Below are 25,564 nucleotides of genomic sequence, written 5' to 3' on the forward strand. Positions count from 1 at the left end.
TTCAGGTGGTTCTGACATCTGAATCTCTTTCATTTCAATGAAATAGAAATAGGAAAAAAAAAAAAAGGGAGCTGTGTCAAAACTGAAAAGTTCTTTTTAGTCTGCTTAGGAGGAAATCTAAGGATTTTCTTCAACCTGAATACAAGTTTTCACCTTCCCCAGAGGGCTGATTTGAGGTGCTAATGGGCTAAGTGCTAATGGGTGAGGTGCTAATGGGCAAGGTCCTAAGAGGCAAGGCCTGGGAGAATAAAAGCAAACCAAGGTTCACCCCTCTTCAGTTTCAATCTCATTGGGGCAGGACCAGTGTCTCCCCCTAGATTGTCCCAAGGTCAGTAACCCGGATATGACATGGAACTGTCACAAACGCAGCACGTAGGAGGCAACAGTGTGCTGGCTTAGAGCAAGGGCTCTGGATCCTGGGTGACTCGGGCTTTTACTCCGGTGACGCCCTACTAGCTGGGCTGGACCTGGGCCAGGCTGCTTTACCTCTCATCTCTCACCTTTCTTCATAGTCAGCAATAAAGATGATAATGTCATCCATCTGACAGGGTCATGAAAATTAAATAAGCTGGTGCACATTGTGCTCCGCCTGGGGCCAACATGTACTCACGAAGCCATACGTGTTGGCTCTCTTCTGGGGCATGGGATGAGCAATGGTCAAGGCCCAGTGGCAGCCACAGGCCTGACATTAATCCAGGCACAGAGAATTGGGGATTTAATGTAATTTAGATAGAATTTCTTCAACAGGGAGGTGTGTCAAGTTCACTCAAAAGAAAAGTTCTAAGGCATTGACTAATTTACTATTAGAGAGTGTTAAATGTAACATTTTTTTAAACTGCTGTTATACATAAAAACTTCAAGAAATTGTGCTATTCGGGTTATGCTTGTAACTCGTAGCTCAAGAAGAGTGCTGTTACAATTAAAGTCATTGTTAGCTCTACTCACGCTTGCTAGTCTACAGATGGGCAGTGGGTCTAAACACGAGCCTTTAGTTGCATAACAATGTAAGTGGTGCGAGGGGTCCATACGAAAGAAAGTCATTTCTAAGCTAATTTTTTTTTTTTTTTTTTTTTTTTTGCGGTACGCGGGCCTCTCACTGTTGTGGCCTCTCCCGCTGCGGAGCACAGGCTCCGGACGCACAGGCCCAGAGGCCATGGCTCACGGGCCCAGCCACTCCGCGGCATGTGGGATCTTCCCAGGACCGGGGCACGAACCCGTGTCCCCTGCATCGGCAGGCGGACTCCCAACCACTGCGCCACCAGGGAAGCCCTAAGCTAATTTTTAAAACATATTATTTCTCTTTTTTCAGTCCTTATCCATCTACTAGGATTTACCCAAATGCCAACTAGAACTTACATGAGCAGCTTAAAAGGATCTGATGTGGGAATAGAGGCCACGTTTAGAGAGGTAGCTTGACCAAAGTTTGGGGTAGATTACTTGAACCTCCTTTTGAGGATGATTTTAAAGTCATCTCCAGTGGGGTTTTACCAGAGTGACTGTAGTTTTTGTTTTTCTTTCCTATTTTGATGTTTGCCCTGTTGGGGACTAAACAGAACTGTGACCTCTATTTCACAACTTGCAAAACTGATTTTAATTTCTTCCAAGAGATCCATCGCTTTTCCGACAAAATATATTTCTCCCCTCTGGGAAGGTGGAGGTCCTCACCATCAGCCACAGAACCAAGTTAAGGAGGGACCTTCCTGAGCACACGAATTTCCTGCAGGGAACTTTGGAATCCCCGAGCCAGTCACGTGGCGCCAGGGTCACGTTCCTGCAGGGGTCTCCGGGCCCATCCAGCACACGTGCTGCCACTTCCTGTTGCGACCACACCCTGGTCGGGTGGGATTCTGCACATTGATTATTCTGCTATTTCCTCTTTCTCATGTGTGGTTAGGGAGGCTGAAGCTTAAACCTATAGCAGAAGATTTAATCAGGGACTTCCCTGGTTGTCCCACTGCAGGGGGCCCGGGTTCGATCCCTGGTCGGGGAACTAAGATCCCACAAACCCCGTGGCACAGCCAGAAAAAAAAAAAAAAAAAACACAATCCAGGGTAAACTAAGTTAGGAGAAAATGGCAGCAGAGCATGTCCTGTGTGAGACCGACACCCGTAGCCTCAGTTTATAGAACCTGCTCTTATCTCACTTGTGGGGTAGAGGTGGGATCTGGCCACCAATTGGTTGCCAAGTGGTTCCTCCACCACATGGGAAACAATCACATTCCCATATCTCATAGCCACACATTTCAAATATACACAACCAACACAATTCAGTAGCTTCCAATGTTCAGATCATCTCCTTCGGGCATAATCATAATTTAATCATACTTTGAAACTAAAAAAAAATTTTTAAAGGTGAAAAAATTAATCAATTTAACTCATCACATTGAATATTTGAGCAATTCCCAGCAAGTACACAATGCAAATGATCGCTTTAAAGATTTGTGCATGCTTGAAATCACTGGGGCCAGACCCACCCCTAATATTTGTGGGTCCTAGGGCCAAGGTTCACATGGAAACCTGTAGGTCATATGTGTAAATATTAAGAAGTTATAAATAAGCTATGGCCACCCAAGATCCCAGCGCCTACTTCCCAGGGATCACCCCCTTGACCTGGGAGCTAAATGAACCAGGGGGCCAGCCCTTCCTCCTGCAAGCCTGTGTGGGAGCAGGGAAGCACAGAGCAAGCCGGGCCTGGGCCAGGACTGTGACTGACTGGCCTGAAGCTAGGATGGGGACTGATTTGATCACGCTCCGAGGGGTCAGGGCAGCCAGGATCCCTCCCCCTACACCTCACTTCTCCCATCAAGGTTTCTAGGCAGTTTGAAGTCCCTTCCAAAACTTCCCCATTGCAGCAGGGACAGTTACTGGGACCCCGGTCTGCCCAGCCCCAATGGTGGGGGACTTGAGGTGGCCATCCTTAAGCAAAAGCTAGAACTCTTTCATTTTCTTCTCCTCATGAAGAGAACCTCACCCCTGTCTGCTTTCGTCAACCCCTCACCCCCGTTCTCCATCGGCCCTCCCAGGCAATCCCAGTAGGCTAAGTCAGCTACCAAAATTGCAGAAAACTCTTCCCATAAAAACAAACAAACAGGACTTCCCTGGTGGTGCAGTGGTTAAGAATCCACCTGCCAATGCAGAGGACACGGGTTTGAGCCCTGGTCTGGGAAGATCCCGCACGCCTCGGAGCAACTAAGCCCGTGCGCCACAACTACTGAGCCCACGTGCCACAACTACAGGGCCCGCGTGCCTAGAGCCCGTGCTCCACAACAAGAGAAGCCACTGCAATAAGAAGCCCACGCACCGCGAGGAAGAGTAGCCCCCGCTCACCACAACCAGAGAAAGCCCACGCACAGCAACGAAGACCCAACGCAGCCAAAAAAATATATATAAATAAATAAATAAAAATGAAAAACAAACAAACAGACAAAAACAGTCCTGGTGTTGTGGAAACCAGTCCTCTGCATTCAGAGCGTGAGCACCGCCACGCAGTAGCAATAGGAAGGGCTGCAGCTGAACCCACAGGAAAACACACACTAAATGCAGGGACATAAAGCTCTGAACACTGAGCTTTGAACTTCCACACCAACGATGAACCAACCACCTTCCTGCTGCCCCACTGCTCACCCTGCAGGCGTGCCGGGATTATAAAGACGCCACTGCTGGCTCACTGGCTAAGACCAGGCATGGCGCTCAACAACGCTTTCTCTCACATCCCACCCCCAATTCTGTTGGCTTTACCTTCAAGATCTATCCTGAGTCCGACACCTCTCCCCACCTGTCTGCCACCCCAGTCCAAGGCACAGTCAGCTCAGGCCTGGGTTCTTACCATCCTTCAAGAGCCCCACACCTGGCTCCATGCTCTGCTCTCACTAGCTTAAAATTCTTCTTCTTTTTTTAATTTGCTTTTGACGGTCACCCTTTATTTTATTTTTTCTTCCAGTTTTATTGATATGTAAGTGACATACAGCACTGTATAAGTTTAAGGTGTACAGCATAATGGTTTGACGTCCATAGATCATGAAATGATGACCACAGTAAGTTTAGTGAACATCCATCACCTCGTACAGATACAACATTAAAGATATAGAAAAAAATGTTTTTTCCTTGTGATGAGGACCCAGGATTTACTCTCTTAATTTTCATATATAACATCCAGCTGTGTTAATTATATTTATCATGTGGTACATTATATCCCTAGTACTTATTCATCTTATAACTGGAAGTTTGTGCCTTTTGACCACCTTCCTCTAATTCCCCCTCCCCACAGCCCCACCTCTGGTAACCGCAAATCTGATCTCTTTTTCTATGAGTCTGTTTGTTTGTTTTTGATGTATATCTGATGTACAACACTACTACGTTGGTTTCCATTACACAACATAGTGATTTGGTACCTCTCTACATTTCAAAATGATCACCAGGATAAGTCTAGTTACCATGCCATCTTGAAATTCTTAATACTTTTGGAACAAGAGGCCTTGCATTTTCATTCTGCACAGGGCCCTGCAAATTAGGTAGTGGGTCCTGCCCGTCATCTCTATTAGAATGTAAGCTCCATAAGGGCAGGACTTTAGCTCTTTTGTACCTCAATGGACGCAGAATTTATCCAACTGTTATTCCGGCCCAGGTGTTCCAGGAAATACTCTTATGCTGGCTGGGTAAATACTGGGATCCCCACCTGAAGGTCCCTCTGCCCCAGAACCTTAGGGCCTCTCTGTGATCCAGCAGCTGAAGAGTTAACACATGGGTCTCTAGGACACTGCTGCTCCAGCCCTCAGCCAGCGTCCCCTGCCTCCCCTTAGAAGGGCAGCCTCTGCACCCTTGGGGTGGTTAAACATTTCCACCAGTACCCCAGGACACAGCACAGCACCTGGCATTTGGTAGGTGCCCAAAAATATTGTTGGATGAATAACTAAATTCATTTGTTTATTCAGTGACTAAATGGGTATCAAATGGGCATTGCCAGACTCAGTACTATGCAAATGTAGGCGTGTGCTGGGACAGACTCTGCGTTTCGGTGAACAGCTTGTGATCTAATGGGAGTCCCAGGATGCCCTGTCGGCTATATGATTTGCAGGGGCCAGTGCAAAATGAAAATCCCGGGCTCCTGGTTCAAAACGCAGGCAAAAAAAGCTATCTCCTTTCTTCTGCCATCTCTCTCTCCATCTGTCATGGTGTCTTTTATTTGCTATGAAATGTCACACTCCCTCCGGCACGGGAACACTCAAGGGGTGAGTGCATACCCTCGCAGGTGCCTAGGGCTTTCAGCCAACACTGGTTCTCCCAGCGTCCATGCCCAGCAGTGGTCTCTGGCTGGGGTGGGGGAGTGAGCAGCTGAGGACCCATCCCAAGGAGAACGGGAGGTGGGGAGGTGATGGGGGGTGGGATGCCACGTGAGTAGAGACTCCAAGCCCAGGGCACATGCTCCATCGACCCATCAGAGTTACTTATAAAACACACATTCAAGGTAAAGCTATTAAGAATTTCAGGATGGTGACTAAAGAACATTAACCTCAAGCACAGGGCCCTGAGCGACCGAACTGGTCTCGCACCCACGTTAGACGCAGGCTCTGTCCTTCTGCTCACGGGCTGTCCTCCAACCAGGCACCCCCATGCCTGTGAAGGGGGGGGATCCCGGGGCTGACCGGGTGCAGGGGGAACCCTCTCTCTTTCTCTCCGCAGGGGCTGTGAGGGCCTCCAGCGTCTTCCCCATCCTCAGTGTCACGCTGCTGTTCTTTGGCGGGCTCTGTGTGGCAGCCAGCGAGTTCCACCGCAGCAGACACAATGTCATCCTCAGTGCGGGCATCTTTTTTGTCTCTGCAGGTGAGCATCTGGTCTCAGTCCTGAGGGCATCACAGACACCAGACCCAAGGCAGGGCCACCAGGACAAAGCAATGCTATTCAGGGTTCCCTCCAGGGAAGGAACAAGAAAACGTTCAACTTGTGTGTTAAGAATGAGAACCAAAGACTTTAATTAGAACCAAAGATGCTGACATTCTAGCTGAGAATGCACGGAGGGGAGATGAGGAGAAGGTCAGCTTGGAGAGGCGGAGAATGGCTAATGAGAGTGTGCAGGTATACGTCTGCACATAGTGGGCAGGAGGCAGCATGGTGTGTGTAATGTGTGACCTGAGAGATGGCTTCAGTGTGTTTTAAAGGGGTCCATCTTTCTGTTCGCTTGGACATCGTCATACACTATCCCTGGCCCTTTGAGACCTGTGTTTGCTGGTTTAAATGCTGCTCACAGCTCTTCAAGCGCACAAATCCTCAGACTGCTCAAAGCATCTCTGGGAACAAGGTAAAAGTCAGCAGCCCCAGATGCTCTCGGGGAAGACCTTATCATCAATAGTAGCCTTGACCGGAAGGTGGCACAGGGTGGCAAGGAGGACGAGGCAGTCCCCAGGAAGAGGTCCTATTTCTGCACCCTCTCTCCTCCCTTCATCTCCATCCCTCCTCCACCCTCCTCATCGTCCTCTCTTCCCTCTGGGTTTCCACTCCACCATCGCTTTACAATCTCTTCCCACCCCAACCCCCAATCAATGCCATCTGGATGAAGTGCTTTAGAGACGCAAAGAACAAGGTGGGGGTGGGAGGGAGGGGAGCTTGACTCTTTGGTGATGACCTCCAAACTTTGACCCATAACGGCAGAATATTTACTGGGGTAGAAACAGTGGGGAAGAGTATAAAATGGTGGGTGAGAGGGGCTTACCCTCCTGGATTTGAATTCTGGCTCTACCTGTGGAGCCTTGGGAATGTTACCAAATCCCTATAACTTGGTTTCCTTGACTGTAAAATGGGAAATAATAATAGTACCTATTTTATAGGGTTGTTGGAAGGAGGTTGAACATAAAAATCACAATATTATTTTCTAGCATTGGAAAAGCAACACAATATAGTTCCAAAGTTGGAAGCCCAGCATCCCGGCCTCCTCCAAGATATTGCTCAAGTTTCTTCCCTACTGTTTTCCCTTCTTTGGAATGGGAAAAGTGGATGGCATCCAGCTCTGAGTCTCTGGGAACCAACTCAAGCAACAGACCGGGGGAAAGCCGCCATCTTGTCAGGAGAATAAGATTAGCCCAAAGGCGATGCTCTGTTGTGGACAGATGGTAACAGCTGGTAAACCCAGGGACCTGTGTTGCTTTGAGGCACGTTCTAGTTGCTGGTGGCCCCCTCCAGACCTCCAGCTCTGACTGACCCAGAGGATGAGGGTTTCCTAAACAGGAGAAGATCATTATTTTGTCCCTCAAGGGGATTGTTGAGGGAGAGTGTGTCACCAGCAACCTTCTTCTCACAAGGGGTGTTGTGAGAGATGGCAGGTAGATTAGACACATGGGAACCGGGGAACATGAGGGGCGGCAGCAAAGCCCTGAGGGGAAGCCAGAAGCTGGGGGTCTCATCCTAGCTATCCCCCCACCACTGGTCTTCCTGAGGACCCTGAAGAGCCTCAGTTTCTCCACCTACAAAGTAAAAATTTGGGAGGATTCAGCACTCCCTAAGGCTCTTTTATGCTCAGTTATGCTAAGGTTCTGTGGTTTCAGGCAAGCAGCCAACAACCCTTTATTGAGTACCTATTATGTGCCAGGCACTAGGCATTATGCTCAAGACCATGGGCTCTGAAGCCAGGCTGCCTGGTGAAAATCATGGCTCTACCACTTCCCAGCTGGGTAACCTCGGGCAAGTCTCTTAACCACTCTGTGCCCCAGTTTCCTCATCTGAAAAATGGGGATAATAATGGCTCTACCATTTAAGGCTGTTCAGAGAATTAAATAGTTGGTATATGGAAAGAGCCTAGAACTGCATCTAGTCCGCAGTAACTGCTGGATGCATAATAACTGCTACTATATACATTGTACAATTTAATTCTCATGCTGATGCAATTCAACAAGTATGCACAGTGCTCTTGTTTGGGTCAGGCTCTGGGCAAGGAGAGGAGGCCATAGTAGTGGACAAACCTAGCCTAGGTCTGCCCTTAGGGAGCTTACGGTCTAATGGTTGGGAGAAAGTGATTACCCACTTAACATCTAGTTCTTCCTAAGCTTTTTTACTGAAATCTAAATCCACCCATGGCCAAGAGACAGTCCTGGGTTCAAATCCCACCTCTGCCATCTCCCAGCTGTGTTGACTTGGAAAGTTATTTATCTTCTCTGTGTCCCAGTTCCCTCATCTGTAAAAGAGGGGTGTTTTTTTTTTTAAGCAGGTCTGTTGCAATGATTAATTGAGATCATGCACATAGAGACTTTGCACAGTGCCTGGCACATCATCAGTGCCTAGAAATAAGTGGCAACTCACCTGGCTTGGCCGCTTGCTTTAACCTGGGCTGACATCCGAGCCTCTCCTTGAGCTTCTTTTGTTTTTTTCCCAGCAAGACTTCCTTTCCGGGCTTCTCAAACTCTGCCACCAAAATTTACCTGTGGGCAGAGGAGAGCGAAAACGGGGCCCTGGGAAGTCAGGGGGCATCACCAGAAGCCACCTTCCGTGAGCTGAAATGTCTCTGAAGACTGTCTCCCATTTAGACTTAAAAATTCATGTGAATTCTGCTCTCTCCTCATTATATTCATGTTCATTTTAATCTAAAAGAATGTGTCTTCCCTACTCATCTTCAAGCCAAATTGACACTCCAGAAAGAGAAGCCGTTTTTCAATCTGTGGCTTCCTGCAGCCTGACACAGGGCTGGCTGCATCAACCCCCATATTAAGAAATAGCTCAGTGATTAGAACTCGCTGCCTACCTGCTGAGGGCCTGCGCTGGGGAAGGCCAAGAGGAGACAGGGAAGAAACAGACCTTGGCCCTGCCCTCTAAGGGGTAAGTCCTAGATGGAATATGGCCAGAGACTGTATTCAAAATATGAATTCCCCTTAATGCGTGAGCACCAGCCAATCAGAACTGTAGCACTGGAGCAGAGTGGGGGTGGCCCTTGCTATGCCAAGCTTTAACCCTTTGGTTGCTGGACTCCGGGGAGATCTTGGGGACGCCCAGAAAGAGTATGGGGTCTTCAAGGAATGGAGAGGATACTCAGGAGGCCATTGGAAATGGTTATTTACCAACTGGTACTGGGAACTGTAATGAGGAACAGCATCCATTTAGAAGCACCCTACAGGTGGCCCGGATTTGGAGGCAAGGAGACACCAGGTGATGTACCAACCTCCCTGAGTCATTATTGGTATCAAAGCCCGGATGAGACCCTTAAAGCAAAGGACACAAAGAGACATTCTACCTTTGGAGCAATAATGTGAGAGAAGTAGTCACAGATGAGGGCAACCCCCAGGCCCTCAGTTTCTACTGTTTCTTCTTACTACTCCCTAGAGAATCAATTTCTCTCCAAGCGACTAGGCAGCTCTTTCCAGGGCTATTCCGTTGGCACAAGGGGACTCTAAGTCAGCAGACCTTGTCTGCTGGGGACGACAGCTTCATGTTCCCCAATTCTTGAACAACAGATAATCTAAAGCATTATCGTATCCCGTGCAGATAAAAAGACTTAGCTACTGCACCTTCCCCATTCGTTCCCCAAACTGCAGCTCCAGACCCATGTATGTCCACTCAGCAACCACATTCCGACTCCCAATAAGCACTTCCAGCCCACCTCCTCTTCTCTAAGCCTATTCTCTCTGCTGCCTCTTATTTTAGCTCAAGATACCAACAACCTCGCCTTCATCCAAGCTAGAACCCTACTAGTAAGTCACTCTCAACCCCGCTGTCAATCACCTTTCATCTCCTGTTGTTCAGGACCCAGCTTAAATGTCACCTTGTCTTCAGAACAAGGAGGTTTAATCATTCTCTCTTTCTCTCTTTGCTCCTGAACCATTTCATATGTGTCTCTGGAAGAACCCTTACTATATTTTGCTATAATTGCATCTACATGTCAGTTTCTTCTGCTAATGGTGAGGAACTCAAGGGCAGGGATCTGCATCTCATTCATTTTACCATCATCATGACTTATTGCTGAAGATTAAGCTTTGAGGGAATGAATTGCTTCTAAGGGAAAGTACATACATTCTGAATTCTACTGCACTTGCTGAAAGAGTAAGGTGAATTCTTTAGCTGAACGCTTCCCACCCAGAATGGAGCGGCAGAATTCTTCATTTCCCGAGAGACAGACCCTGCAAGAAGAGCTCAGCAGCTGGATTTCCTGGCCATAAATCCATTCTCCTCTCTCCCTGTTGACTCCACATTTTTTTTTTAAATAGATATTTCCAGCCTAAAAGTGACAGTTACCTCTGAGGTTTATAAAGGATGTATTTTTCTTTCCCCTTCTCTTAGGGTTAAGCAACATCATCGGCATCATAGTTTATATATCAGCCAATGCTGGAGACCCCGGGCAGCGTGACTCCAAAAAGAGCTACTCCTATGGCTGGTCCTTTTATTTCGGAGCCTTCTCTTTTATCATCGCGGAAATTGTAGGAGTAGTCGCTGTGCACATCTATATAGAAAAACATCAGCAGTTACGTGCCAAATCCCACTCGGAGCTCCTGAAGAAATCTACCTTTGCTCGCCTTCCACCCTACAGGTATAGATTCCGGAGGCGGTCAAGTTCCCGCTCCACAGAGCCCAGATCCCGAGACCTGTCCCCCATCAGCAAAGGCTTCCACACCATCCCCTCCACTGACATCTCAATGTTCACCCTTTCCCGGGACCCCTCAAAGATCACCATGGGGACCCTCCTCAACTCCGACCGGGACCATGCTTTTCTACAGTTCCACAATTCCACGCCCAAAGAGTTCAAAGAGTCGTTGCATAATAATCCGGCCAACAGGCGCACCACGCCCGTCTGAACTGACTTCTGCCCTCTGCCCTCCACCCCAGCACAGCCCGGTGGGAAGTGGACAGAGGTGTCTCTGAGGTTGCATGGCATGGTCCTCGTGATGGTATTACTTTTTACAAAGACTGAAACCAAATGGACTCAGCCCTCTCCCACAGTTTGCCCCTCTCCCTCCAGGTCCTAACCCCTCTGTCCCTCCCCGACTTTTCAAGCCAATCCCATGACGTCTCTCTCTGTGTATCTGTGCCAGATGTTTTCCTTTCTTCCTTCTTTACTGGAAGGACCTCCACATTCTTCCCTCCTTGGAAGAGGACTTTACTCAAAGTCACGGGTGGTGGCTGGTGGGGGGGGGGGGCGGGGGGGATCTCCGAATCCCCAGACTTGTGCATAGTTGTCCCCATTGTCCACTCCAAATCCTCAGGACACCAACGGCCCAAGTGGCCCTGAGGGAGGCATTCACCTTTCTGTGTTAGAAAAACATGCCCAGAAATCAAAGATGTCAGAGCCCTGAAGCAGCTACTGTAATAAGCACTCACGTATTAAAGGTTTTGCCTTGTCGTAACCAACAGAGCTGGGGTGCTTTGTTTCTTCTGGGTAATTCCTGCACAAATTTACAAACTCATTTGCCCTGCCCTCAAACTGCCTCATGTATGTGTTGGAAGCTGAGCTTTGCTCATCCACATCCTAGCCACTAGGAAGGATCCTCCTTTACCTCTGGAGGCCAGCAGGGTGCTCCTACCAATGTCAGAGTCTGTGTGTCTCTCACCTAAATCCCGGGAAGCTACTGGGGGCAAGCATGTGTTCAAAAATCTGGCTCTGGCACCCAGTAGCTCTAGGATCTTGGGAAAACCCACCCGACCTTCAAACCTCAGACTCCTCGTCTGTAAAATGGAGCATGGTACAGTATTCTCCTCCACAGAGTTGTGAGACTTAAACAAAACTTCATGTGTAAAATGATTAGCACACTGCAAATAATCAATATGTATATTTTTTAATTTTTGGATGAATTCTGGGTAGAGTGAGCATTATCTGAGTTTGGGCTGCCATAACAAATACTATAGATCAGGGTGGCTTAAACAATAGATATTTATTTCTCACAGTTCTGGAGGCTGGGAAGTTTAAGATCAGGGTGCCAGCAGAGTTGGTTCTTGGTGAGGGCTCTCTTCCTGGCTTGCAGACAGCTGCCTTCTCACTGTGTCCTCACTTGGCAGAGCCACTAACTCCATCACGAGGGCCCCACCCTCATGACCTCATCTAACCTAATTACCTCCCAAAGGCCCCATCTCCAAATATCACCACATCAAGGGTTAGGGCTTCGATAAGTGAATTTGGATGGTGGGGAGGGACCCCATTCAGTCCACAGCAAGCATGACTGCAGGAAGATAGAAGCCAAATGGGAGCTATTCTTTTTTGGGGGGAAGGGTGTACTTTGCACAGGCTCTGAGAGGCACAGGGGCAGGGGGGTAGAAAGTGGAAGGACATTTGAATAGTTTGAAAAATTGATATCAGAAAGCATGAGAAGGGCTTCCCTAGTGGCACAGTGGTTAAGAATCTGCCTGCCAATGCAAGGGACACGGGTTCGTGCCCTGGCCTGGGAAGATCCCACATTCTGCAGAGCAACTAAGTCCATGTACCACAACTACTGAGCCTGAGCTCTAGAGCCCACAAGCCACAACTACTGAGCCCACGTGTCACAACTACTGAAGCCCGCGTGCCTAGAGCCCGTGCTCCGCAACAAGAGAAGCCATGACAGTGAGAAGCCCGTGCACCGCAACAAAGAGTAGCCCCTGCTCATTGCAACTAGAGAAAGCCCGCGCAGTGCAACGAAGACCCAACACAGCCAAAAATGAATGAATGAATGAATGAATAAATAAATAAAAGCATGAGAAATGGATGTCACCTCTGCCCACAGTGACTCTTGGGGTGCTTGTGGTGCACGCCAGCTCGTCACACCTCCAAGGAGCTTCCCACTTCTGGGGTTCAGTCACTCAAGGGGGCAGAGTTATGGTCATAGGAGCTCATGCTTACCTGACACTGTTGGTACCTGGTTGTGTTCTACAACCTTACACATATTGTACCATTTAATCCTCTAGAAATATCCCCATTTTACCAAGGAGGAAACTGAGGCCAGAGAGGGTATGTGATTGCCCACACTTCATCCCTGCTACAACCTTGAAGTCCTGGGAAGCCAGTCAGATGCCTGCACTCACACCCTCGGTGAATTTTATTGTAAAGCGCAGACTAGTAACAATTTGTTTTGTTTGACACTTGAGAGTCATTGTATGCAAATTACACCCATACATCAAATTACCTCATTGAATCCTTAAGACAACCCCACATGTAGTAGAAATTATTATCCGTATTTTGGCAGGTGAGGAAATAGAGGCTCAAGAAGAGTATCTTAGGGGCTGGTGAACAGAGCCAGCGTTTAGAGGCAAGCCTCTGCTTCCTAATTTGACTGATTTCCTCCCTCTGCCAGCATTTCCCAAATCTCAGTCATCTGAGTTCAACCGTTGCGAAGTGTTTCACATCCACATACCACGTTAACCATTATTTATTTGATGTTTCTCTTTAAATTGACTCATTTTTTACTTCAATAAATACATCTCGAAAGTGAACTTTATATCACTACTGTAAAAAAGAAAACTGGAATTGCTTGCCGTAAGCAAATGGTAACTGGGAAAATAAATACAGTAAAAACAACACAATCACACCATACTCTAGCTGCTGCCTGTTCTAAGCCGAAGGCCAGCTGCCTGCTCTTTGTAAAAAGGATATAACCAAAACGTTAGAAAGATTAGTTAAGATACGCTGGCACCAAAGATGCTTGCTTTGGCTTAATCAGGAGAACCAGAGAGGGGAAAACCTTCTCACTAATACTTCTCTCTAATATTGCATCTGTGTGTCACATCAAGTTATCTCACCCCACACTTTGGGAAAAGTGGCTCCAGGCACCCTTGGAGAGGGAAGGATCTGGGAGATGGAGTAAATAGGTGATGAATACTCTGAAGGGGAAGAAGGAGCAACCTGCAGCCCTGGGAACTACGAGTTTGTCAAAAACAAGGCATCTGGGGAGTTGATCGGGGATGGGGAGAAAGGTCCCAGGGGCTTAACTAGCTGGGTGTCTGCTCTGGAGACCTAGTACAGAGCCTTCTGCAAAGGCCAGAGAGCAGGAGGAGGAAAGCAGGCACCTGACGCCTGGAAGGACCCCCGCACCTCTAGGTCTGCTCCCTGCAAGGTTTTGGTGCATGGGCCGTCAGAGTGCCTTTGCTTGAAGACTGATCAGCTGGACCCAGCTAGCTGACATCAAATAAATATTCATATCAACACTCCTGGTTCACAGCCAGGACCCTGGGCAACCCTGGTCATCCAAACCCCTGTGAAGAGTATTCACATGCACTAGGCTCCCACTGGGTGTGCCAAGCAATGTGCCAGGAACTTCTCTTATTTTGTCTCATTAATCCTAAAATTCGAGGTAGGTACTATTGTTAACCCATTGGATAGATGTTGAAACTTGCAAAGAGAAAGCAAAGCAGGTCCTCCAACCTAATTCCAAAGCCTACGCAATAGCCACTCACTAATCATCTCTGGTCACACTTCTCAAATCTCTTGCTCCCTCGCTGAGTTTCCAACCTCCTTCTCCCCACAATGCAGCTCCCTTTCCCAGCCCACTCATTTCTGGACCAGCAGCGTCCTATGGCCAATCTCAAGACCAGAACCTTGGGGTTTCTCTTTTATACTTCTCTATTCTGCGGCCCCGAGAGCTGATCTTTAGTCAGGTTCTTCTCTACCTTTCGAGAGGGCATAACATTCAAGCAGGCAAACTCTGCAGCTGCACTGCCCAGATTTGAATCCCAACTTTGCATTTATCAGCCATGAGAACTTTCACAAGATAATCTCCCTGTGCCTCAACTTCCCCAGCTGTAAAATGGACACAAAAATAGTCCTCACTCCATAGGTTGGTGGTGAGGATTCAATGAGCTTATTTTCATAAAGCATTTGGAACTGTACTTGAAACACTATACTCACCATATAAATGTTAGCTATTATTATTTAATACTGTTCACAGATTTATGTTTTTCCTCCTGGGCCCTTTCCCCCTTGTTTTCCAGATTGTGTTGACACTCTTCTGCTCTAATCAAGCCAGTGTCCACATACTTATTCCCAATTCTCTAACTTTGTCAATGAGTATTATCCCTGCCTGCAATGTTTTCCCTTGTCCTCTCCAAATTCTTGTCCATTCTTCAAGGCCAAGATTAAGCCTCATCCCTTCCACGAAGTCTGTAGTGATTTCTCGGGCCACACAATCTCTCACTTCGTGGCATTCATTCATTCACTCACTCACTCATTCATTCATTCATTCATCTAGCACTTATTACTGAGTACCTACTATGTGTCAGAAACAACCATAATCCCCACAGATATGACCACTGCCCTCATGGAACTCCCAGTCCAGCACTAAACAAGTACTAAAGTCCTAAACAAGTAAACACACACATCAACATCATTTACAACTACGATCTGTGTCATAAAGGGAAGGTAGAGAGTAAAAAGTACACAGGCATGTAAACAGAGGGCTCTAATTTTGATGGAGAGTCAAGGAACAGGAGTTGGCATTTACAGTTATACCTAAAGGTAGAGCTAACATTATCCAAATAAAAGAGGGACACATGGAGGGAGAAAAAACCCAAGCGTGTGCAAAGGCCCTGAGACTGGAAAGACCTCTCCTCCAAAAAAGTCAGTAAAGCTGGAGCACATACAGGAAGAGTAGCATCAGATGAGACTAAAAGAAAAGCTGGATCCAGAGGATGTCAAATTACAGGCATGTTAAAGGTCTTGAATTTTGATCCTAAGTACATTCAGAAGCCATTTAAGAGTTTTAATGAGGGATACAGAAATTGTATATGATAGGTACCCAGTGAAATACTAGTTTCATAAATATTATCTTTAGAAGTACTTCTTTAAGAGCTTGTACATTGCCTGCTTTATCCACAGTCTCTGGTAGGTGGACATGATCATGAATTGGACATGACCTTGCCCCCAGGCACAGCTGATTAGATCATAGATTGCACCTCATCTAAGGCTAGCCAACCCATTCATAGCGTGGCCAGTGGCCTGGGACTTGCGACTTGACTTAAAGGGGTAAACTGAGAAAAGAAAAAGGTAAACTGAGACAATCAGATGATCTCTGCTGGGAACTTTAACTAAGAGACAGAGAAATCGGTTGCTAGTTGGCTAGGGGGAGCAAAACAGAAAAGATATAAGGAAGCCTTGGGACTAGGGCAGCAACAATAGGCCAAATGCAAGTTGAAGTTATTAAAAAAAAAAAAACTGTTTGGTCATAAGAAGACAACCCTGCAAAGCCCTCCCATTATACTTAAATAAAATCCAAATTTTTGCCCTGGTCTCCAAGGTCTTGCATTATAAAGATTATAGATTATACTAACGGGAATTCCCTGGCAGTCCGGTGGTTAGGACTCCATGCTTTCACTGCCGAGGGCATGGGTTCAATCCCTGATCAGGGAACTGAGATCCCGTATGCCATGTGGCTAGGCCAAAAAATTAAATTAAAAATAAAAATCATACTAACCTATCCATCTTTATTCCATGCCACCTTTTATCTCGTGGCCTACACTTCAGTCACATGTCCTCCCTTTTCAGTTCCTTGATCCAGCCAAACATATTTCTGCCTCAGGGCCTTTACACCTGCTGTTCCCACTGCCTGAATTCTCTTCTCTTTATGTGGCTGTCCCCTTCTCATTCTTCAGGTCTGAGCTGACAAGTCACCTCTTCATTTACCAACTCTCAAAAGCAAATCCCCTGTTATTCTTTAGTATAGTCCATACTTATTCTCTTGATAGCTTGGAAGGTGTAATATTTTATCTTTTGCTTGTTTGTTTACTTACTAGGAGATAAGTTCTGTGAGAGCGGTGTACTTGACTGTCTCGTTCTAGCTACTTCTCTGGTAAGTGCTCAGCTATCCAAAGGAAGGAAAGAGAGAAGGAGAATGCATTAAGTACTATTTAGGGGAAAACAAATATCACAAAGAGAGGAAGAGAGTGGCTTCCTTGGGTTCTAATAGCTTCCCTATCCCATTTCCTCCAGGCCCAGCTGTACTGCAGGTGCAGTCCTCAGATCTCTGGGAGACTTTTTCCGAATTCCTTCAACAATCTCTCCTTGCCTTGAGCAAGCCTGAGTGAGTCTCTGTTCCTAGTTACCAAATGAACATTGACTAGAACCTCTGAAGCTTCCAGAACTGGGGAACACCCAGCCATATGGGAGCAGCTGAGAGTCCCTCTTAGGGACAGCAGGACAGCTGGACCAGAATGGTATTTAGTCAGGATGTTTATAGAAGGGAGATCAGAACCTCAAAGCCAGTTCAGTTCAGAAAGAATCAAGACTGAGAAAGAACCAGGGACCAGAAACCAGGTGGCAGTGCCTGAGGGCTAGTGAATCATCAGCCTAAAATGAAAGCTACCATAAAGGCGACGGCAAGGCCAAGTCACTAGGCTGAAAGCAAGCAACTCCTGGAGGTTAGATTACATTTGTGGAACGCTGATTCCCTCTTTGTAAATATAAAAAAAACCCAAAGAAACAAAAAACAGTTTTAAGATGGTGGTCTGGACTTCATGGGCCCTTCTTTCCCGCTTTAAGTAAGAACCTTTTGTCTGAAAGTAACACCCAATTCTAACTTAACTAGATTGTATTTATCAGGTAAATTAAGCTATCATAACAAACCCCCAAATTTCTGGGGCTTAACCGAATAAACCTTTATTTCTTGCTCACACAGAGTCCAGCGTAGGTGTTTCTGGCTGAGTAACACTCCTGGATGGCTCTGCTCCAAGCTGTAACTCAGGGAACCAAGCTGCTTCTATCTTGTAGTTCTGCCATCTTGTGGCTTCAGGGCGGTCCTGATATCACCCACCTTGGTAGATGGGGGGAGGAGGACAGGTGAGGGGTGGTGATGAGGAAGTGAAGGACCATGCCCTAAACTTAATTACCTTGACCCAGAAGTAACCCATTCATTCCATTAGTCAGAGCAGTCACGTGGTTCCATCTAGATTCCAGGGGAGGTGACGCTGAAAACATCGTCCATGGCTGAAGAGTTGTTTCCTAGTAATATCTCTACATAATATAAGATAGTCATTGATTTGGCAAGTGACGAGTCATCTCTGCCATTCAATTTAAGCATGAAAAAATGTTTCCTCTGTAAAAAGAAATCTCAAGATAAAGGGGCTCACAGGTTAGTTAATTCAGCAGCTCAAAGATAAATCCAAGGACCCAAAGCCTTTCCATCCTTCCACGCTTCCATCCTCGGGCCAGTATCCATCATACCAAGATAAAATATCCCATCATGTCCAATGCAACATCCAGCACAAAAGCTGCCTCTTTCCTGTGTGTCTTTTTTTTTTTTAATTTATTTTCTTGCCTGCGTTGGGTCTTAGTTGCGGCACGCAGGATCTTCGTTGAGGCGTGCAGGATCTTTTTTGTTGTGGTGTGGGGGCTCTTCATTGTGGTGCTCAGGCTTCTCTCTAGTTGTGGCGTGTGGATTTTCTCTCTCTAGTTGTGGCACCCGGCTCCAGGGCACATGGGCTCTGTAGTTGTGGTTCGCAGGCTCCAGGGCATGTGGGCTCTGTACTTTGCAGCACACGGGCTCTCTCATTGAGCCACGCAAGCTCAGTAGTTGTGGCGCACGCGGGCTTAGTTGCCCCGTGGCACGTGGGATCTTAGTTCCCCGACCAGGGATCAAACCCGCATCCCCTGCATTGGAAGGCAGATTCTTTACCACTGGACCACCGAGGAAGTCCCTCTTGCGTGTATTTAAGAGGGAAGAAACCTTTCTTAGAAGTTACTCCATTCGATTTTTCCCCTTATTCTCTTCAGCCAGAATTAGGCTCCATGTCTACCACTAAGCCAGTCACCAATAAGGGGAATAAAATTACCATGAGGGACCCAGACCAGTGGTTCTCAGCCCTGGATGCACATTGGCACCATCTGGAGGAGGTTTTTTTACATATAAATGTCCAGGGGACCCAGCAGAGATTCTTACTTAATTCGTCAGAAGGGAGGCTGAGCTTCACAAGTCACCAACGACAGTTTAAGGAACAAAGTCCATTCACAGTATTGTTTAGCTCGATCCATAGGTTGCTGATAAAAATTGGGAACTTCGAGTGATAAAGCAAATGGGACAAAGAGATAGCAACTGGGGAATCTGGATAAAGGGTATGGGAAGGAGCTCTTTCTTCATTCTTGACATTTTTTCTATAGGCTGGACGTTATATCCAAAAAGTTACCAGAAAGGGGGGACGGGATGGGAACTTACATATAAAAGCCAGGATTTGGGGCTTCTCTTGAAAATCAGAAAATCTGGGGAAACAGGGTCTATGTTCCCGCAGAAGATAAAAAGTTGATCCGATAGTAGCGCCCAGACCTCTCAACAAGTACATCCAGGGCAAGGGCCTCGGCACCAGTGTCGTTAGCTGGAGCTCAGGTGAGTCTTAAAATCAGGCTCGGGAATCGCTCTCTGGAATTCTTTCCATTTCTATTCATCTTCTTCTATCCTGTTCCATCCTCTTCCAACCTCTAAGTATAGCCTGGATTATTTTTTGCCAAACACAGCACCTTGCAGTTGCCCACACTGAAGTTCGTCCTTGGCAACTGCGCTGCCCACTCACGCAGCCTGGTGAGCTCTTCCTGCGATGTATCGCCAGCGGCTTGGCATTTCACTCCCTGGCATAGCTAAGTGTCATGGGCACATGCAGCGCTCTCACCAGTTACTCCTCCAGATCAGTCAGGCAAATGTCAACGAAGACCAGGCCCGGCGCTGACACCCTTCTGCTTTCAATTAATTAATTAACTAACTCATAACAACCCAACCAAGTCTCCAGTGGCAAGCAACAGAAGCTAACTTTGGTTACCAGAGGAATTTCGTGTAAGTCAGAGCTTCTCAACAGCGGTGCGATTGACATTGGGGGTTGGATAACTCTTTGCTGTGGAGCTGTCCTGTGCGTGGTAGGATGTTTAGCAGCAGCCCTGGCTTCTACCCACCAGATGCCAGTAGCACAACTGCCCTGCCCCCCCAAGTTGTGACAACCAAAAATGTCTCCAGACATTGCCAGAGGTTTGGGGTGGGGGAAGGAGGGATTAAAAGCCACTCTCAATGGAAAGCTGAAGAACTAAGCCTTAGAAAAGATGGAAATCTTGAAACCCAGCATGACCAAGCCTTTCTGTGTCCCCCGTTCCTTGTTTGCAGGGAACAGACTCCAGTCTCCAAGACCTTCACTGAGTTCCGAAGGGCAGATTTGAATCGCTGCTAATCAGGGAAGGGAGGGGATGCGGAGACAAGGGAGGAACAGTCAAGAAACAATAGTGCAGCCTTGGGGCAGGGTCCTGGTTCCACCTCAAGGGATACACATAACAATATCTTTGAGGTCTTTACAGAACTAAAGCCCCCAACAAATGGAAGATGTTAGCATTCTTCATTCCAGACAAGACCACCTGAGGCCAGATTAAAGGAGTGCAGGCCCTCCCCACGCCCTAATCCTTATCAGCAACCCCACCCTTGAACCATTGCTATAAAACTCCTCACCAGATCCTCCTGGGTTGGGACACACAGGTTTTCAGGGCACAAGCCTGCTGTGTCCCCCTTTGCCTGGCAAAGAAATAAAGCTATTCTTTTCTACTTCACCCAAAACTCTGTCTCTGAAATTCGATTCAGCACCAGTGCACAGAGGCTGAGTTTTTGGCATCAGTCTGAGACGTTGTAACGTTCTAGACAGCAAGGACTAATAGATGGTTGAGTTTGAATCCTGGCTCCACCACTTTTATTTGTGTGACTTTGGGCAAGTTACTTAATCTCTCCATGCCTCAGTTTCCTCATCTGTAAAGGGAGATAATCAGGATAAATTGGGTTATAAGGTGGAAACAAATAACTCCCAAATATCAGTGGCTTAAAATACACGCTCTGTGTCCAATGTGGTCAGCTAGGATTTCACTCATGTTGCCCACTTTGGGGGACCCAAGCTGGTAGAGAGCCCCCCATCTGGACATTGCTGGTCAACATGACAAGGAGAAAAGAAAGAGGCAATAAACTGGCTCGTAAACATTTCTACCTGGAAATGATAGAAATCATTCCTGCTCATAATTCATTGATCAAAACAAGTCACGTGGCTATACTGAATTTAAAGGGGATGGCAAAGTGAAAACCTGTCACGTGCCCAGAGAAAGGAGAAGAGGAAATATTGATTGATAAACAGCACTAATGCTGGACACTGACCTTGTAAATTTATTGGGAAGAGTAAACAAATTAATACATACAAAGTTCTCAGAACAGTGTCTGGCATCTATTAACTACTCAATAAATATTGGCTTATTATTACTGATTAATTCAGCCAGTGTTTACTGAGCACGGTGATGGTCAGTTTTATGTGAATATTGAAACCGAGCCCCTGTGGGGCTCCCGGGCATAGAAGGCCTTTTTTGTCTTCCCTTTCTTGTAGGCAAGACTCCAGCCTCCATGACCTACCCTGAGTTCCAAAGGGCGATTCCAACAGTTGCTAATCAAGGGAGAAGCGGCCAAGAAACCACCTGAGGCAAGATTAAAGGGACCAGAGAAGCCCACCATAATTAGGAGACAACCACCTGAGACCCTGCACACACCCTAATCTTGTCAGCAACCCCACCCTTGAACCACTGTTATAAAACCCTTCATCAAAGCCTCTGGGGTTGGGACACACAGTTTTTCAAGGCAGGAGGCTGCTGTGGTCCCCTTTGCCTGGCAACGTAATAAAACTATCCTTTTCTACTTCACCCAAAACTCTGTCTCCGAGATTCGATTCAGCACTGTTGCACAGAGATCTGAGTTTCAGTAACAATATCCTAGTAGTCCCATCAAACACTCATCTAGGTATTGCTGTGAAGGAATTTTGCAGATGTGATTAACATCTACAGTAGACGTTAAATAAAAGGAATTGTTCTCAACAATCTGGGTGACCTGATGCAATCAGTTGAAGGGTCTTAAGAGTAGAAGGGTTCTGCTTCCCTAAAGAAGAAGAAATTCTGGGGAATTCCCTGGCGGTCCAGTGGTTAGGACTCAGCGCTTTCACTGCCGGGGCCCAGGTTCACGGGGTTCAGTCCCTGATTGGGGAACTAAGATCCCACAAGCCACATGGCGTGGCCAAAAAAAAAAGAAGAAGAAGAAATTCTGCCTGTGGGCAGTAGCACCACTTCCTGCCCAAGAGTTTCCAAGCTGCCCTTCCTAACAGCGTGTGCTACAGAGCTTAGATTTGCCCAGCCTGCCCCACAATCACATAAACCAATTCCTTGCCATCTCTTTACAGCCTTCCCCTCAATATCTTCCCACTCCCGCCTCCCCTCCTCTTCTACCACCTTGTTAAAAGACATTAGTCTTAGGTTTTATTCCCCACTTCTGTGATGACTCATCTCTGGTCTCTGACCCCTTTGTCCTGACTCCCCAGCCTCCCTGGTGGAAGTTTCTGGGTTTGTCCTCATCGCCCTGGTTCTTTCTGTCTCCTGCTACCACTTACCTCCTTAGAGGTCTAGCAGCTTCTTCCCCTGTGTTGGGTGTCTTGAAGGCTAAAGAGCACAAATTTTGAACCACATGATGTTGGGGCCCAGGGCAGGCTGTCCCCGCAAAGAGGCCTCAATCGTATATTGATTATTTTTGAATTAAAGTTAAGAAACAGCTGATGTAAGAAGGACCGTTTGACCCTCCTCTGTGTCTCTCTGGAAGCAGAAAATAAATTTCCCATGTGATACACACTACTATATATAAAACAGATAACCAACAAGGACCTACTGTATAGCTCAGGGAACTATACTCAATATTTTGTAATAACCTAAAAGGGAAAAGAATCTGAAAAAAAAATAGATATATATGTATGTATAGCTGAATCACTTTGCTGTACATCTGAAACTAACACAACATTGTAAATCAACTATACTTCAATAAAAATAAAGAAAGAAAAGCTTTTTTAAAAAAAGAAAGAAGAGAGCAGAGAATCCCCAAGTCAAAGCAAAGCAATCAATCATTAAATTTCCCACGTGAAAATTCACTCCCTGCATCTGGAGATAAAAGGACACCCTTATCATCAGAGAAAGGGAATTGGGGCGAGAAAACTGTCTAAACAAACATTGTTACTTCTTTAATTTGCTACCCCAAGCTCAAACTCTGTTTTGACTCTTCACTAATTAAGAACCCAAAGCCTAATTTTCTTTGTCCTGTCAATTCCTCATACATTTATCATTTCTTTGTCTACAAAGTATAAAAGCTGCTTGCTTTGGCCACTTCTTAGGTCCCATTTCTACCAGGCCTCTTTAATTTGTGCACATAAATTAAAACTTGTTTCTTTTTCTCCTGTTCATCTTTGTGTCCATTTTATTAGTCCAGCCACAAGAACTCAAGAAGGGGAGAGGGATAAATTTCCCCCTCCCTGACAATGACCATGACCGCCTTGCCAGGTGGAGTTCTGTCTGCGCCCTGGCCCCGCCTTCCCTATCTTTAAAGCAGACCCAGTTCAAGTTCAGGCTCTGTGACTTTAGGCAAGTTGCTTTCTATGCTTCAGTTTACTCAGCTGCTGAAGGGGATCAGGATATACCATCTCGAAATATGCCACTTTGGCATAAGGATTATTTTGAGCTGAAGGCAATCAAGAAACCGCAGATGCAGGGAAAGCTCTTTATCCTCCCCCTTCCTGCCTAAAGGCAAGGCATAAATTTCCCTTTGAAGGTAAGGGGGAGGAAAGGGAAATTCCCTTCCCCCTCCTCCATCCTGTACCAGGAAGAGGAACCAACTCTTGTCACTGGTGATGGCACCAACTTGAATTTGCATAAAGAAACTGAACTGAAATAACCCTTATCTTTCATTGTTCCCCCACACACATTTACCTTCCCACGATCTACTGCCCCTAGAAGCCCAAACCTTTTTCCTTTGTCTTGTCGCCTCTCTACAAATGTATTGCACTTTGTTAAAATGGTATATAAGACCGACCCACCTCTTTGAGTTTTTACTTCCTTTCTGCGAGATTCCCTTGTACACGTAAAAAAAATAAAATATTAACATCAGATAAAATTTGTATGTCTTGTAGGGGAGCAAAATTTGCCACCCCAAAATGTGTCTCTTCAGCATGAGGATTAATGATTGATTGTTAGTTTTTTGGGTTTTTTGCTGCACCACGCAGCTTGTGGGATCTTAGTTCCCCAACCAGGGATTGAGCTAAGGCCCTCAACAGTGAAAGCTCGGAGTCCTAACCGCTGGATTGCAGGGGAATTCCCTAGGTTGATTATTTGTAAGAAACAGAAGACTCAGGAAGAAACTTTGACCTCCCCCTTAGCTGCCTAAAGAATGTAGATAGAGGACCTGTTCTAGGAAGGGAGCTATCACCATAGATAAGTATAGTAAGACCTTAGGTGTGTAGACAGGGAGGAACATAACAGCATCTGATAAAATTCATCTGTGTCCCACTGCCTCTGTCTGGACCAGCAAACATTTATTTACCAAACTTTAGCTTCTCCATCTCCATGTGAATTGCCTTCCTTACCTTTGAAGGCCCAGATCCCTACCCCTAACATCCTCTTCTGTCTTAAACTGAAGATTGTATTTAAGGTGAGGGTTTCAGTCATTTTAGTAAATTACTCAGTTTTCCTGGGTCTCTCCCTTTGTTTGGTTTTCTCCTATTAATCTGTCTCATGTCAGTTTAATTCTTAGACCAGCCAGAAGAACCTAGAAGGGAAGAGAAAAATGTATTGCTCCTTGACAGCCTCTTCTTCTGTTACCTGTATTTTGTTGGTTTAATTTGCATAGCCCCATCCACTCAATCGAATAGGGTAGAGGAAAAGTTTTTTCCTCCCCTATACTGCAAAATGCGAATCACAATAGAATCCACCTTACTGGGTACAGTAAGGACTAAACGAGGCAAATGCTTGCGTAGCACTTAACACATGACCAGCTCACAGTCAGTGCTTAAGTGAGAACTTGTTAGATAATTACCAATACTACTGTTGATGAAAAATCAATCAGTCAATCTAGAAAGAAATAGAACATTGTATTCCAGCCAAACTGAGGATCCAAGCTCAGTCATGTAACTTTTTGAGACAAAGGGATCGCTGTACATTAAATGATGTATTATTGACGGTTTACGCAATCTAGATCTACACGTATAATACAAAGCAAGTAGTGGGTCTTGGGTCATCATGGCCCCTTAAAAGGTAAAGAAAGGTTATCTCCTAAGGAGTTGTGACCCTTGATGAAATTAAGAAGGAATGTGATCTTCTTAGGAGGTCTGGTTAATGCAGATGCACAATACACACCAAACAGGAGGGAGGAAGCCCAAATGGGCAAAGAAACATTTTATGTTTAAATTTTTCTCACCTTGCCAAAAAACATGAATTTTATTTCATCATCAGCCCTCTGCACCTCCATCCCCAGCCCTGGTATCTTTGCCTCTTAAGGTCCCAGGACAATTTTGAGAAGGGAAAACAGCTGAGTCACAGAAACTTAACCAATTTTATTAACCACGAGGAAGCTGGTATCGACAAAAGATTAATCAGTGGATCTAAGAAAGAAATGGAAAATTTTATTCACGCCAAATTGAGGATTATAACCTGGGAAGAGCATCTTAGAAATCTCCAAGAACTGTTCTGCCCATTGAAAGTCAAGGCACAGTTATGTAAGTTTTTTGAGACAAAATGCTGTACATTAAATGACATATTATTGACAGTTTACACAATCCAGACGTAAGCATCATTACGGCTCCTTATAAAATCCACAAGGACTGTTATCTTTTAAGGACTT

At 46.2% G+C, this 25,564-nt stretch overlaps 1 protein-coding gene and 1 long non-coding RNA gene across 5 annotated transcripts in view; one reads left to right on the forward strand and one right to left on the reverse strand.

The window, feature by feature from the left end:
- CACNG3 (calcium voltage-gated channel auxiliary subunit gamma 3) overlaps window positions 1-11,309 on the forward strand; it is an 81,773-nt gene extending 70,464 nt beyond the window's left edge. For 2 of the 4 annotated variants that reach the window (XM_060033077.1, XM_060033078.1), the window contains 2 exons: window positions 5,679-5,819; window positions 10,254-11,309. In XM_060033077.1, coding sequence (XP_059889060.1) covers window positions 5,679-5,819; window positions 10,254-10,765 — 653 coding nt within the window. In that variant the 3' untranslated portion in view covers window positions 10,766-11,309. The remainder of the gene's footprint in view (window positions 1-5,678; window positions 5,820-10,253) is intronic. The other 2 variants (XM_060033079.1, XM_060033080.1) reach the window with 1 other exon arrangement.
- LOC132438806 (uncharacterized) overlaps window positions 1-25,564 on the reverse strand; it is a 92,207-nt gene that overhangs the window by 3,078 nt on the left and 63,565 nt on the right. The gene's annotated exons all lie outside the window — the stretch shown is intronic.

Source organism: Delphinus delphis, chromosome 15 (assembly GCF_949987515.2).
Source record: "Delphinus delphis chromosome 15, mDelDel1.2, whole genome shotgun sequence".
NCBI classification, from domain to species: Eukaryota; Metazoa; Chordata; class Mammalia; order Artiodactyla; family Delphinidae; genus Delphinus; species Delphinus delphis.